At 37.3% G+C, this 12888-nt stretch overlaps 1 protein-coding gene across 2 annotated transcripts; it reads right to left on the bottom strand.

Annotated features, from left to right (window-relative positions):
• Positions 1–8686: 8686 nt before the first annotated feature.
• Positions 8687–12369, bottom strand: LOC110899665. 2 transcript variants are annotated; one of them, XM_022146554.2, is made up of 3 exons: positions 12317–12369; positions 10615–11458; positions 8687–10151 (listed from the first exon to the last, which is right to left on the bottom strand). In XM_022146554.2, exons 2-3 carry the CDS (start codon positions 11444–11446, stop codon positions 9883–9885), a joined length of 1101 nt encoding a protein of 366 aa, XP_022002246.1. In that variant the 5' UTR covers positions 11447–11458; positions 12317–12369; the 3' UTR covers positions 8687–9882. The 2 variants fall into 2 exon arrangements, with proteins under 2 accessions (XP_022002246.1, XP_035837521.1); XM_035981628.1 differs by having other exon boundaries at positions 12234–12347.
• Between the last annotated feature and the right edge of the window lie 519 nt (positions 12370–12888).

Genomic DNA, 12888 nt, shown 5'->3' with positions numbered 1-12888 from the left:
GCTATTTTTCACATTACCCCATGCTAGCCATTTTTTCACATGCGATATTCAATTCCACATGCGATTCTACACACCCCATGCCATTTTTCACATTACCCCATGCCATTTTTTCACATGCGATATTCAAATCTTCCACATGCGATTTTGTCCATCTACACACCCCATGCCATTTTTCACACTACCCCATGCTAACCATTTTTTCACATGCGATATGTATTGAATTCGCACCAGATCTGCACCTGATCGAACGGCTGGGATGATCGCGTACGTATCGTACGATAAGCGCATTTGTATTTTACTCTTTACCTATATATATATATATATATATAGGAACGGGATCGGGAGAAAACGCTCAAAACTGTGAGAACAGTGAGAACGCATCCTGGCCCAACACGTGGCGCGGGACATGATCAGGGTCCGAGGGTTTTTTTTTTGTCTTTTCAATCGTCTTTTATTTTTCTAACGCGCTATAACATTTTCTGGCGTCTAAGATTTTTTTGGCGTTAATTGTATTTATTAAACTTTTTTGCATTGAATTAATTATTTTTGTGTCACATAGATAATTTTTCTCGGTGTTATAGCGTTTTTTGGTCAATTTTTTGGCGTTTTGTGGCATTTTGTATAATATTCACTACGAGTCATTAATATTCTCATAATTTAACAATAAGACCAAATGTTTTTTTTTTTGGCATTTAATGAATTTTTTGGCGTTTAATACATTTGACTAGTTGCTTTGCCAGCACCCATTCTCACAGTTTTCACACCACTAGAGTTTTGGTTTTTGTAGTTTTTGGCGTTTTATATAATAATGTATTTTATTTGTAGAGAATTAGATAACAAAACAACAGATAACAGATAACTTGATAACAAAACAATATAAAATGAAAACGAAAAAAAAATTAAAAATGGTAATCTAATTTCTCTTCCGAATCTTCACTATCATCAGCTCCTTCTTCTTGAATTTGTTTTGACGTTTTGAACCTTTTGAATACCTTAGCTAGATGCCAACTTTCCCACATAAACCCCGTCTTTTTTAGACAAAGCTGCTTAGTGGCATCCTGTTTTTTGGTGTGATATTCTTGTTTGGTGGCATGCATGTCATTAAAGATCAACTCTTGCTTGATGATACTTGTAATCATGGAGTCCAAAATAGCATTTTACACTTGTGATGATCCCTTTATTCCATACCTATATTCATCAAGAACAAAGCTCACATGATGGCATATCACTGTTATCAGTCTCTTTTTTCTTGAATATTTGTCCATCTCATTCAACAAAATATTATTGAGATAACCCTCTCAGAAGAAGAATCCATTCAAGGAAAGCTTTGCCATCTGTGGTTTTTTTAACTAACATTATTTGGCGTTTTAAAGTGAGTGGTTTCTAGAGGATATGGCGTTTGTGTTTTCTGGGTGTGATCAATTTCATTGTGTATAGACCCCTCTCTTATAGGTGTTTTTTTAGAAATCACAGAAATATTTTTATTTTTATAAGTTTTTTAGCCTTGTAAGATTTTTATTTTTATAAGCTAGTTTATTCCAAAGTTTTTGTTTTTTTAGCCTTGTAAGCTTTTTATTTATATAAGCTAGTTTATTTAATTGGGTTTTATTTATTTTAAATGCTTTATTTGTAAAAAAAGCTAAAGGATAGTTAGGGATGCAAATGATGGGCATGTCACTAGTTTAGATACGAAATAGGAAAAAGTGATATGACGCTAATGTGTTATAGTCTACAATCTTAGAGAATGTTGGGGATGAGAGTCATGAAAAAGATTACATCATCATCATCATCACCATCACCATCACCATCACCATCACCATCACCATCACCATCACCATCACCATCACCATCACCATCAGTGAATCCCATCAATAGCAAAGCTAAGGTAGGGTCTGCGGAGGGTAAGATGTAGACAACTTTACCTCTACCCTGTAGGAATAGAGAGACTGCTTCCAGTGAGAACCCGGCTCGATAGTAGTTTTGCATCAAGCCTTGGACATAAGGCATATAACACTCAGCAAGAGCAATTGGGACAGAGGACCCCCTAGTTGCATATAACACATAGTAACTAGGGCTAGTAAAAAGTTAATTGAGCGAACAAAAAAATGATGGGTTTAGTTTTCCTTTTTTTACTGAAAACCAAAAATTACAGTTCGGTTTTGGTTGTGTCTCGCCTCAGTTTTGAACTGAAATCCTTAACTCCAATCCCGAACCAAATCAAACCAAACCTTACTTGTTTTGAATTTACTGGATTTATGACCCAAATGTAATATTTTGGGCCAAAAGTTTTAAACCAGTCACTACTATGGACGAGTTCTTTCAAGCTTAATAGATTAGATCACGTTTATATTTTGTATAGATCTATATCTTGTATTATTAGAGATAAATCTTTGTATTTATTTTATGGTTATCTCCTCCCAAAATAGTGGGGAGCCATTTGTATTTATAGGGATATTGATTCAATGAGAAGGCAAGCAATTATACAATCTTTCATGGTATCAAGAGGGTAAAATACGGTCCTTCTTTCTGCCCTCTTACCTCCGCTGCCTACCTTCTCCTTCTCTTCTTCTTTTCATCTTCGATCCCTATGGCCTCCAACCTGCACCCTGCAGTCACTGTTAATAACATTCGTACCCTTATTCCAATCACCCTTGACATCGAATCCGGCCATTACACAACATGGTCAGAACTTTTTAAAATCCAGTGCAAATCCTTTCAGGTGTATGATCACTTACAGCCTCGTACCACTTCTTCTTCAGCTGAGAAAGATAAAGATAAGGAACAAGCTCCTACCGAGAGTTGGGAACGATTGGATTCAATCGTTCTTCAATGGCTTTACGGAACAATCTCTTCCGGTCTTCTTCACACCATTCTAAAGCCCAACACCACCGCCTATGACGCCTGGACCGCGTTAGCCAATTTATTCCAAGACAACAAAGCAACCAGAACAATCAACCTCAACAACCGATTTTCAAGCACTCGCCTTGATCAGTTTCAATCGATGTCCGCCTATTGCCAAGCCATGAAGATTATGTTTGACCAGCTAACCAACATCGGCTCCTCCATCACCGACGAACAACTAGTGTTACAAATTCTCGCAGGTCTCACCGAACAATACGAAAGCGTCGCTCTCATCCTCCAAAATACGAAACCCTTACCCAGCTTCTATGAGACCCGCTCTCAACTGTGTATGGCAGAAACCAGGAAAATCAATCAATCAAAACAAGCCGCTCAGCTTGCTGGTACAGCCCTAACCGCCACAGCCGATCGTAACTCCTCCTCTCGATCTTCAGATACTCGCCAGCCAGATAATCGGACTGATTCATCGGAACGCACTCGTGGTCGCGGCCGTGGTAGGGGCCGCGGTAGGGGCAGAGGGTATGCTTCTCGTGGACGCGGGAGCTGGAACTCTTCTGGATCTTCGTTTTCTTCTCAACAGGTGCCATGGAACTTCTCTTTTTCCCCTACGACCGGTCATTCTCAACATAATTGGGCTGGACATTTACAACAGCCATGGGCCCCTTGGATACCCCCTTGCCCTTATCCAACTGTCCCAAAAACAAACAATGCTGGGCCAGGTGTTTTAGGCCCACGACCAGCCCACAACTTTACGGCTAATCAGGCCCAGTCAACTGCAGATGGCTATACTCCAACATATCTGTCTCAGGCTCTATATCATATGGCACTTAATTCTCCCGAACAAAACTGGACCATGGACACAGATGCGTCAGATTATATGACCTCTATATTTACTAATTTCCCGTCTTTATTTTATAATAATTGCATAGCTTGTAATATTGTAGTCGGAAATGGCAAAACCATACCCGTCCTTGGACAGGGTAACCAAACCTTACAATCACCTTTTCCACCTTTTAAATTAACCAACGTCCTTTACGCCCCTTCTTTAATCAAAAACTTGCTTTCTGTCCGTCGGTTCACTAAAGATAATCATGTTTCTGTTGAATTTGACCCTTTTGGTTTTATTGTGAAGGATCTCAAGACCCGAACCCCTATCCTACGATGCAATAGTTCCGGTGACCTCTACACATTGGATCTTACACAAGTTTCAAAGTTCACTTCACCATCTACTTTTGTCGCTGTGACCCAAGATCTTTGGCATCAACGCCTTGGACATCCTGGCTCAAATTTATTGCATTCTCTTAAAAGTTCCAATTTTATTGATTGTAATAAATTGAAACCTAAACTTTGTCAATCGTGTGTTTTTGGTAAATATGTTCGACTTCCATTTATGGATTCTTTTAATTCTACTTCTTTACCTTTTGATATTATACATAGTGACTTATGGACTTCACCAATTCTTAGTAGTAGCGGTCACCGTTATTACATTTTATTTCTTGATGATTTTACCAACTTCTTATGGACCTTCCCAATTAGTAATAAATCACAAGTTTTCTCAATCTTCCTCACCTTCTCTACCTTCATTAAAACACAATTTGAGCGTCAAATTAAACAATTTCAATGTGATAATGGCAAGGAATATGTCAATGCTCAATTTAAACGATTTTGTGATCAAAATGGTATGCATTTTCGATTCTCTTGCCCTCATACATCGTCTCAAAACGGTAAAGCCGAGCGAAAAATTCGAACAATTAATAACATTATCCGTACACTTCTTGCTCAATCTTCTATGCCTAACACCTATTGGCATCATGCTCTAGAGGTGGCCACTTATCTTCTAAACATTCTTCCTAGTAAACTTCTTAACTACAACTCTCCTACTCAACTTCTCTACCTCACTCGTCCATCTTATACACACCTTCGTGTATTTGGTTGTTTGTGTTACCCTTTAATTCCTCACACCACCATCAATAAACTCGAACATCGGTCCATGCCTTGTGTTTTTCTTGGTTATCCCTCTAATCATCGAGGATATAAATGCCTTGACCTCGCTACTAATAAAATTCTCATCAACCGTCATGTTATTTTTGATGAAACTCTTTTTCCCTTTTCTAATTCTCCTCAAAAGTCTCTTCAGTCCTATGACTTCCTTTCTTCTCCCCTTCATCCTCTCTTTTGGCCTCATTTTAATACTACCACCTCAACCAATTCCCCTCCATCTCCTAGCTCACCCTCTTCGACCTCACCTATTCCCACTGGGCCATCTCCTCCCATCGGCCCATCCATCCATTCTCCTTCTACACAACCCCAACCCTCTACTACTCACCCCACCAACCCGATTCCTAAACCTCCTGTCACCCAGACATACTCTCGCCGACCCAAACCACAAACCCAACCGATACCAACACCACCACCCCCTCCTCCTCCTGTTGTCCCAAACCCACCTCCACCTGGCCGTACCATGCGCACCCGTGCCATGGACGGTATCTCTAAACCTAAGCAACCATTAAATCTTAACGTCTCTCTTGTCACTCCCTTGCCTAAGACACCTACCGAAGCCTTGTCCAAACCGGATTGGTACAACGCCATGACTACTGAGTTCAATGCTCTTATTAAAAATAAGACGTGGGAGTTAGTCCCTCGCACAGCAGACATGCATGTCATTCGTAGTATGTGGTTGTTCCGTCATAAATATCGCTCAGATGGCACGTTGGAGCGGTATAAAGCTCGGTTAGTTTGTGATGGCAGTACGCAGCAGGTGGGTATTGATTGTGGAGAGACTTTTAGTCCGGTTGTTAAACCGACATCTATTCGGACTGTCCTGACTCTTGCTTTATCTCACTCATGGCCCATACATCAATTGGACGTTACTAATGCTTTTTTACATGGGAACCTTACTGAAACTGTCTATATGTATCAACCCATGGGATTTCGTCACCGCCAGTACCCTGATCATGTGTGTTTATTAAAGAAATCATTATATGGGCTAAAACAAGCACCACGGGCATGGTACCAACGGTTCACAGATTTTGTATTGTCCATTGGTTTTCAGCAAAGTAAGTGTGACAACTCGTTGTTTGTTTACCATCATGGTTCGGACATCGCTTATTTACTTATCTATGTTGATGATATTATCCTTACGACTTCTCATGATGCATTAAGAGTTCGTCTAATACATCAGTTAGCTGCGGAATTTGATATGAAAGACCTTGGGCCTTTGAGTCATTTTTTAGGGATTAATGTGACACGGCACAAACATACTATGTTTTTATCTCAACAGTCTTATGCTTTGGATATTATTGATCGAGCTGGTATGTCATCTTGTAAGTCTGTTGCTACTCCTGTGGACACAAAGTCCAAACTTAGTGCTACTTCGAGCCCATTGTTTGACGATCCTACATTATATCGCAGTCTGGCTGGTGCACTACAATATCTTACTTTCACCAGACCTTATGCATTCTCCTTGTGTAGATCATTGGAATGCTCTTAAACGCATCATCCGCTATATTCAGGGCACCACATCTTTTGGCCTCACTTTGGGCCCTTTTACTGATCTCTCTTTACGTGCATACACTGATGCTGATTGGGCCGGTTGTCCTGTCCTGACACCAGGCGTTCCACTTCTGGATATTGTGTTTATTTGGGTACTAATCTATTATCTTGGTCATCTAAACGTCAGGCGGTTGTTTCTCGGTCTAGTGCTGAAGCCGAATATCGGGGTGTTGCTAATGTGGTTGCTGAGCTTTGTTGGATACGAAATTTATTATTGGAGCACAGACCTCTTGTGAAGGCCAGTGTGGTATATTGTGACAATATTAGTGCTGTTTATCTATCCGGGAACCCAGTGCAGCATCAACGTACCAAACATATTGAATTAGATATACATTTTGTACGTGATTTGGTTCAACGAGGTTCCGTACGAATTCTACATATTCCGTCTCGCTATCAGATAGCTGATATTTTTACGAAAGGTCTTCCAAGGGTTCTTTTTGATGATTTTCGGTCCAGTCTAAGCATTCGGCCTCCTCTTGCTTCGACTGCGGGGGTGTAATAGATTAGATCACGTTTATATTTTGTATAGATCTATATCTTGTATTATTAGAGATAAATCTTTGTATTTATTTTATGGTTATCTCCTCCCAAAATAGTGGGGAGCCATTTGTATTTATAGGGATATTGATTCAATGAGAAGGCAAGCAATTATACAATCTTTCAAAGCTCATACATTTCAAGGCTAAATGTAGAATGGAATACCGATCCACAACCGAACCCATACGAAGAACTGAAAACCAAACCGTTCGGTTTTTAAAACTGAAAAACTGAAACTTTGGTCTTGCTTTGGTTTGATAAAAAACTAACTTATGCACACCCTAACATCAATGGTAGCAACTCTCGAGCCAGTTAATTTGATAAAAAAAAAAGAGCTAATATAACAGACTAACAGAGTTTACTTTAGTTCACATTTTTCGTCCACAATGATCACAAGAGGAAAACCATAGAACTCGCAAATCGGCACTACAGACTAAGTAAAACTTAAAACGGATAAATTACACGAATAGAAAGAATGAACAATGTTATATACATATCCAAATGCTAATTAGACATCCCGTTGGCCGGCCCTACTGCTCTCGTAACCGCTATTGTCACCAGTCTCAACTCAACGTATCTCTTTTACATCAACCACTCCCTTTCCATTTCCCGTTTCCCTCTATGTTTTAACATACAAACTCACATATCTGAACGAAAATCTTTGGCCTCAAGCATATAAATCACATGACCCATTTTAGGCCTCTTTTGAGCACTCAGATCCACGCCGCGTAGCGCTACTAGTAGGGGCCGCTTCAAAGCTCCTGAAGATGGTTGCGTTCCTGTTGTTACCATTGTTTTAAGCCAATCCACAAGATTCACCTACAAGGTGTCTCGCCATTCAATTTTAGACAAAAGTGGCTGAAACAAAAGAATACTAAAACGTTTATGGGCTAGGCAAACCTCACTTCTTTCATTCAACCTGGAAGTTCACATAAAGGTTTAAAATTACTCGTGCGACAATTTCGTTAACATAAATTCATATTTTGGATTGAGGGAAGAGCCGTTTAGCCGTTCCAAGTACGATGTTTGTACGAATCTCCCACGTAAGAGGAGTAATCGGTCCAACATCTCCATGAAGCCTTTGCTCTAACTTCCAGTTGTTTACATACTCATAAATAAGGATTCTAAATAGGTATCCAAATAAAGTCAAGTAATTGAAAATGCAGCAATCAAAAGGTTTACCTTTGAGTAGTGGCGAATGCAGGATTTTATTCTATTGGGTTCCTTTTGGTAAATTCTCTTTAATTCTCACAAATTTTTCTAAATTCTACAAAGTTCTCACTAATTTTTTCCGTTTTTTTCCAAACACACTGGGTTCCTGGGAACCCACAAATGTGGGCTGGATCCGCCCATGTGCTTTTGAGCTAAATTCTTGTGACGAACACGCGTGAGCAATAACCGAACCAAAAACCGATGAAACCGAACCGAAATTAACCAAAACCGAATTAACCGAAAAAGTCCAACTACTTCCACTTCAACCTTAAACTCTTTCTCAGGTTGTCCTCTGTAAAGAAAGTCAAAATTAAAGTAAAAATTGACCAAACCTCCTTAATTTAGCGATACAAACTGAAATTAACAAGTTAAATTGATTAGAAACCTGTTATTAAGCAAATTCTTGACAACAACCATGGTATTAACCACCTTCACCAATCACATTCTCATCTGAAAACCCGTTTGTAGCAACCACAGGTTCTCTCAAAGTGTACCAATGACTATTCAATTGAATGAAAGATCTATATATAAAAATTACACGTCCATTGATTGAAAGGAATATATACAAAGTATTACATAACCGAAAAGGAGCTAATCTAGAAAACACAGTATTACAAATGAATACAAATAAACTACAGTAAATAATACTAAACTTGTTTAACTCATGGTACATTAATCGCAATAAAAAGGAGTAATTAATTCCTTCCTTACAAACAAATGGTGAAACACATGATATGGCGATAAGACTTATTGGACATCATCAACAACCTTCCAATGACGGGTCTCCGGTCTCATCATTTCACTTGGATAAAATTCTAAGCTTGTTTGAGATTTTCGCTGCTTTATCATACGTTTGTTTCCCCCAGATATATAATAGATTCTTTTGACTGCATCAGGGTCGTATAATGATGTAAGCTCATGGTAACAGTGGCAAGCAAAGTTACAATGTAAGCACTTCCAGATCATCTGGGATTGCAATTTGCTTCCGCACTCATGGCATAAACCATCATTCTCTGTCCCCGGAGCAAATAACATAGGATGTTGGTGAAAAGGTCGTGTTTCCACATGCCCAAACTTGATGTTAATAAACTTATAAACACCTTCTAAATCGGAAGAATTAACACCTTGTTCAGACTGAAGTATTAACGGAGCACATGCCGAATGAATGGATTGTGCGCACGCTGCACAATGATAGAACCACTTTCCAGGATCAAGCTCCTCCTCACAAACTTCACAGAAGTATTGACTTTTGTGGTCCTCAATCGGTCCATAGCTCAGTTGCAGGGGGTGCTTGTCAAACTTATGCATAATTGATTTAGGCAATTGCAAAGCACACCGGCAGTCCAAACAGAAATCACAGGAATTACATTTAAAAAAAGTCTCACTTTCACTGATACTTACACGACATGCGTGACATTCCTTCTTAGATACACCGCTACGGCTTGATTCTACCCTTGTAAGTAAGTGATCCGCGTGTGCTTCATGTGTAATTTCTTTAGGCATAAATGCACAACTAACATCAAGTAAAAATTGGCAGTCAAAACAAAAGTATATAACCCCATTGCAAGGCAATCCACAAATCCTACATTTGGCTCCAGAACCTGTATACATTAATTCACTAAGCTCAAGTGTATGTTCTGGGTGAGCCGAATGGCTAGTTAGAAACTTGGGTAGCCGGGTGCACCAATCGTGGACAACAAAATCATCATCTGTGGAGCATTTCTAAAATGGCATCTTTGTAATTGGTCTTGAACAAACATTGCATAATAGTTTAATCCTCTTCATTGGATCGTGAAGAGAGGTGATTTTATCTTTATTTATTTCGTCATGTATTAGGACTAACGGATGGTCATGTAGAAAAGAATCAATATCTTGCTCACAAGTCTCGCCTTTAAATTGATGTGACAAGACATGTGATTCATCATCCAGTGGCAAGTGAAGAAGTTCGGGATGATCAACATCTTTAAAATTCTTTTTTGTTTTTCCTAAGCCTGGTACATAGAGATTTAATAAACTGTGATCACGTACACTCTATAAAATCTTATTAAAAATAATGAAATTTTGTAGTATGTATAAATGAATTAAAATTTTAGTTAATTGGCGCCTACAGATTAAAAACAAAACTGTATAAAACTAATAAAAAAGCCTAAATTGCGGATATTGTAAAGGTTCACACTAGTTTGTGTGAAACTTTTACCGACATGAGTAATTAGTTTTAATGAACCAGATTTAATTTGGAAATGGTTACAATCTACACGTGTTTAAGTTTTAGATAATAAACATTAATTCTTCTATGGAGATGTGAGAGTCTTAGATTGTGGCAGGCATAGCCATTTATGAAAAAAAGAACCCTCACGTTATCACAATCTTTAGAATTTGCCCATTTATAAAAAAATAAAATAAAAAAGTCATTAGTGAAGTGACATGTATACATGCGTATGTTTTGGGATTTACCTGGTAAGAAGACAAACATGAAAGGCTCTATCTTTTGCGTTGCACAGTCTGCGTGAACATAGTACATGCATCTACTGCACTTGTAAATCGAATGATCATTTTCTAATTCCACACCACAAATCCTACATTCGCAGTCGTATAGTTGATCCAAAAACGAATATGAAAGGGTGAGCAAGTGACGGTGGCTAAAATTTTGAGTTTGAAGTGATAACTTTATGGGAAGGGAAAGACAATCAAAATGTATTAAGAAGTTAAAACAAGTGGTGCACTGATAGAAATGTCCTTCATGTTTCTTCCCACATGCAAAACACTTGCTCAAAATAGGTTCAACACTAATAGAGATCAATGGGTGTGGGTGGATAGGGTGATGGATCGTGTGTTGCTCCACGAATGTGGCACAAAGCAGATCAATTGCATAAGAACATGCTGAGCAATGATAACCAATGCCATCTCGATATTTGAAACAAGCGTGACATTTCTCATCATGTGTTGTTCTTACAAGGAAAAGAGTATGAGCAGGGTGACCTTGGAATTTTAAGGTTGTTGGAATTTCTTCACAAAACTTGTGAAGGGAGTAATTACATGACAATATGCTACACTTGTAGTAATAACGGTGGTACCAGTCTATACGTCTGCCACACCTGTTACATGTGCAGTGGAAGTTTTGCGTCATGATCAAATCATTGTCATTATATTCGTCATCGTCTTCTATGTAGTCTCGATGCATCAATTGCAAATCTACCAGCGTGAGTGGATGCTCATGTTGAAGCTCTTCTACGATTAGGCTGCTTACATCAATTTCGGTGTTTCTTTCTTTCAGTTTACTATACATGGCGTCTGATTACTTCCAAGCGTAACATACAATATATATAAAAAATATAATGAAAATCTAGAAATATTAAATAAAAGATATATAAAAAATATAATGAAAATCTAGAAATATTAAATAAAAGGTGTAAACTAGGTAAGTCGTTCATAAACTATTCATGAAAGACATGTTAAAATCTCGCATCATACTAGGATTAAACTAGCTCGGGCTTTATATACCAAATTTGACTCACTTGACGAGTTTAGGCGTCATTATTATTATATGAATATAATAATACTATTTTGTATGATAAAAAACACTTATCTTAGTACAGTATATTATTATATTTATAAGTATGACAAAGTAATTAAATAATGCATAAACATATATATTTTTGGACTGATATTCAATACATGAGCAAATTGAAGTAGATGAAGGCAAGAACCGCATGTAAACTCATACGTATTGCAATAAATGTGACCTGTACCATGACTTTTTTGATAACTCTATTTCTCTCTTACTACATGTGATTATATTCCATACATTATGTACACGCATGCTTGTGAGGTTATGTAATTCATTAATTAAATTTGATACTGCAAATGAACACGCATACATAAATTAGATATTTAAACAATATTAACTATAAAAAAATTAATAGTATATATTATGCTATTCAAGCTGGTAAAATGAGTCAATCTTGAACTTGAGCTCTTTTAATAAATCAAACTTGAGATTGGCCCTTATTCATAAATAATCTTCTAAAAAGTTACTTGAAACCCTAAAAGATGAAGAATAAGTAAATGTGTACCTTAATGATTGTTGATGATTTTATAATAATCTTCTAAAAAGCTACTTGAAACGCTAAAAGATGAAGAATGAGTAAATGTGTACCTTAATGATTGTTGATGATTTTATAACACTTGTAACTTGAACTTGAATATGACATATGTTGCTTGAATATGATATATATATAGTGGGTAAGGACAAATCTTATTTCAAATATACCTAGCTAAAGAATCAAAGCAAAGAATATCATTCTTTATCTTAATCAAATATACCTAGCCAAAGAATCAAAGCAAAGAATATCATTCTTTATTCAAATATACCTAGCTAAAGAATCAAAGCAAAGAATATAATTCTTTGTCTTATAATTGTATAAAGAATTATACTTTTCTTTGATATTTACATAAAGATTTATGCTTTATTTGTATTTGGATAAAGAAATGAATTATGTATTACTTTTGATTTCTTGAATATATTTTGGTCTAAATTTTTTGTTAAATTTATATGGATACATCGTGGTTAACCAATTTATAATCTGAATTCTAACCAAATTACCTTGATTCTCACATGATCACATACACAATGTTTCAAACCCTAGTTATAAATCTTGATTCTAGTCCACATTAACTACTCGTCTACTCAAGTACTTAGACAAAGTACTACAAGCAACATTTTAAATC

The sequence above is a fragment of the Helianthus annuus genome, chromosome 13, assembly GCF_002127325.2.
Source record: "Helianthus annuus cultivar XRQ/B chromosome 13, HanXRQr2.0-SUNRISE, whole genome shotgun sequence".
In the NCBI taxonomy this organism is placed as follows: Eukaryota; Viridiplantae; Streptophyta; class Magnoliopsida; order Asterales; family Asteraceae; genus Helianthus; species Helianthus annuus.
Note: the sequence above shows the minus strand (reverse complement) of the source record. Positions and strands in the feature narration are given on the sequence as shown.

Bases quoted from the DNA above. Each gene is read 5' to 3' on its own strand.
- LOC110899665 (XM_022146554.2), bottom strand. From the start codon at position 11,446: ATGTATAGTAAACTGAAAGAAAGAAACACCGAAATTGATGTAAGCAGC. The intron at 10,152-10,614 runs GTAAATCCCAAA...TCTATGTACCAG, and splicing joins CATGTTTGTCTTCTTACCAG to GCTTAGGAAAAACAAAAAAG.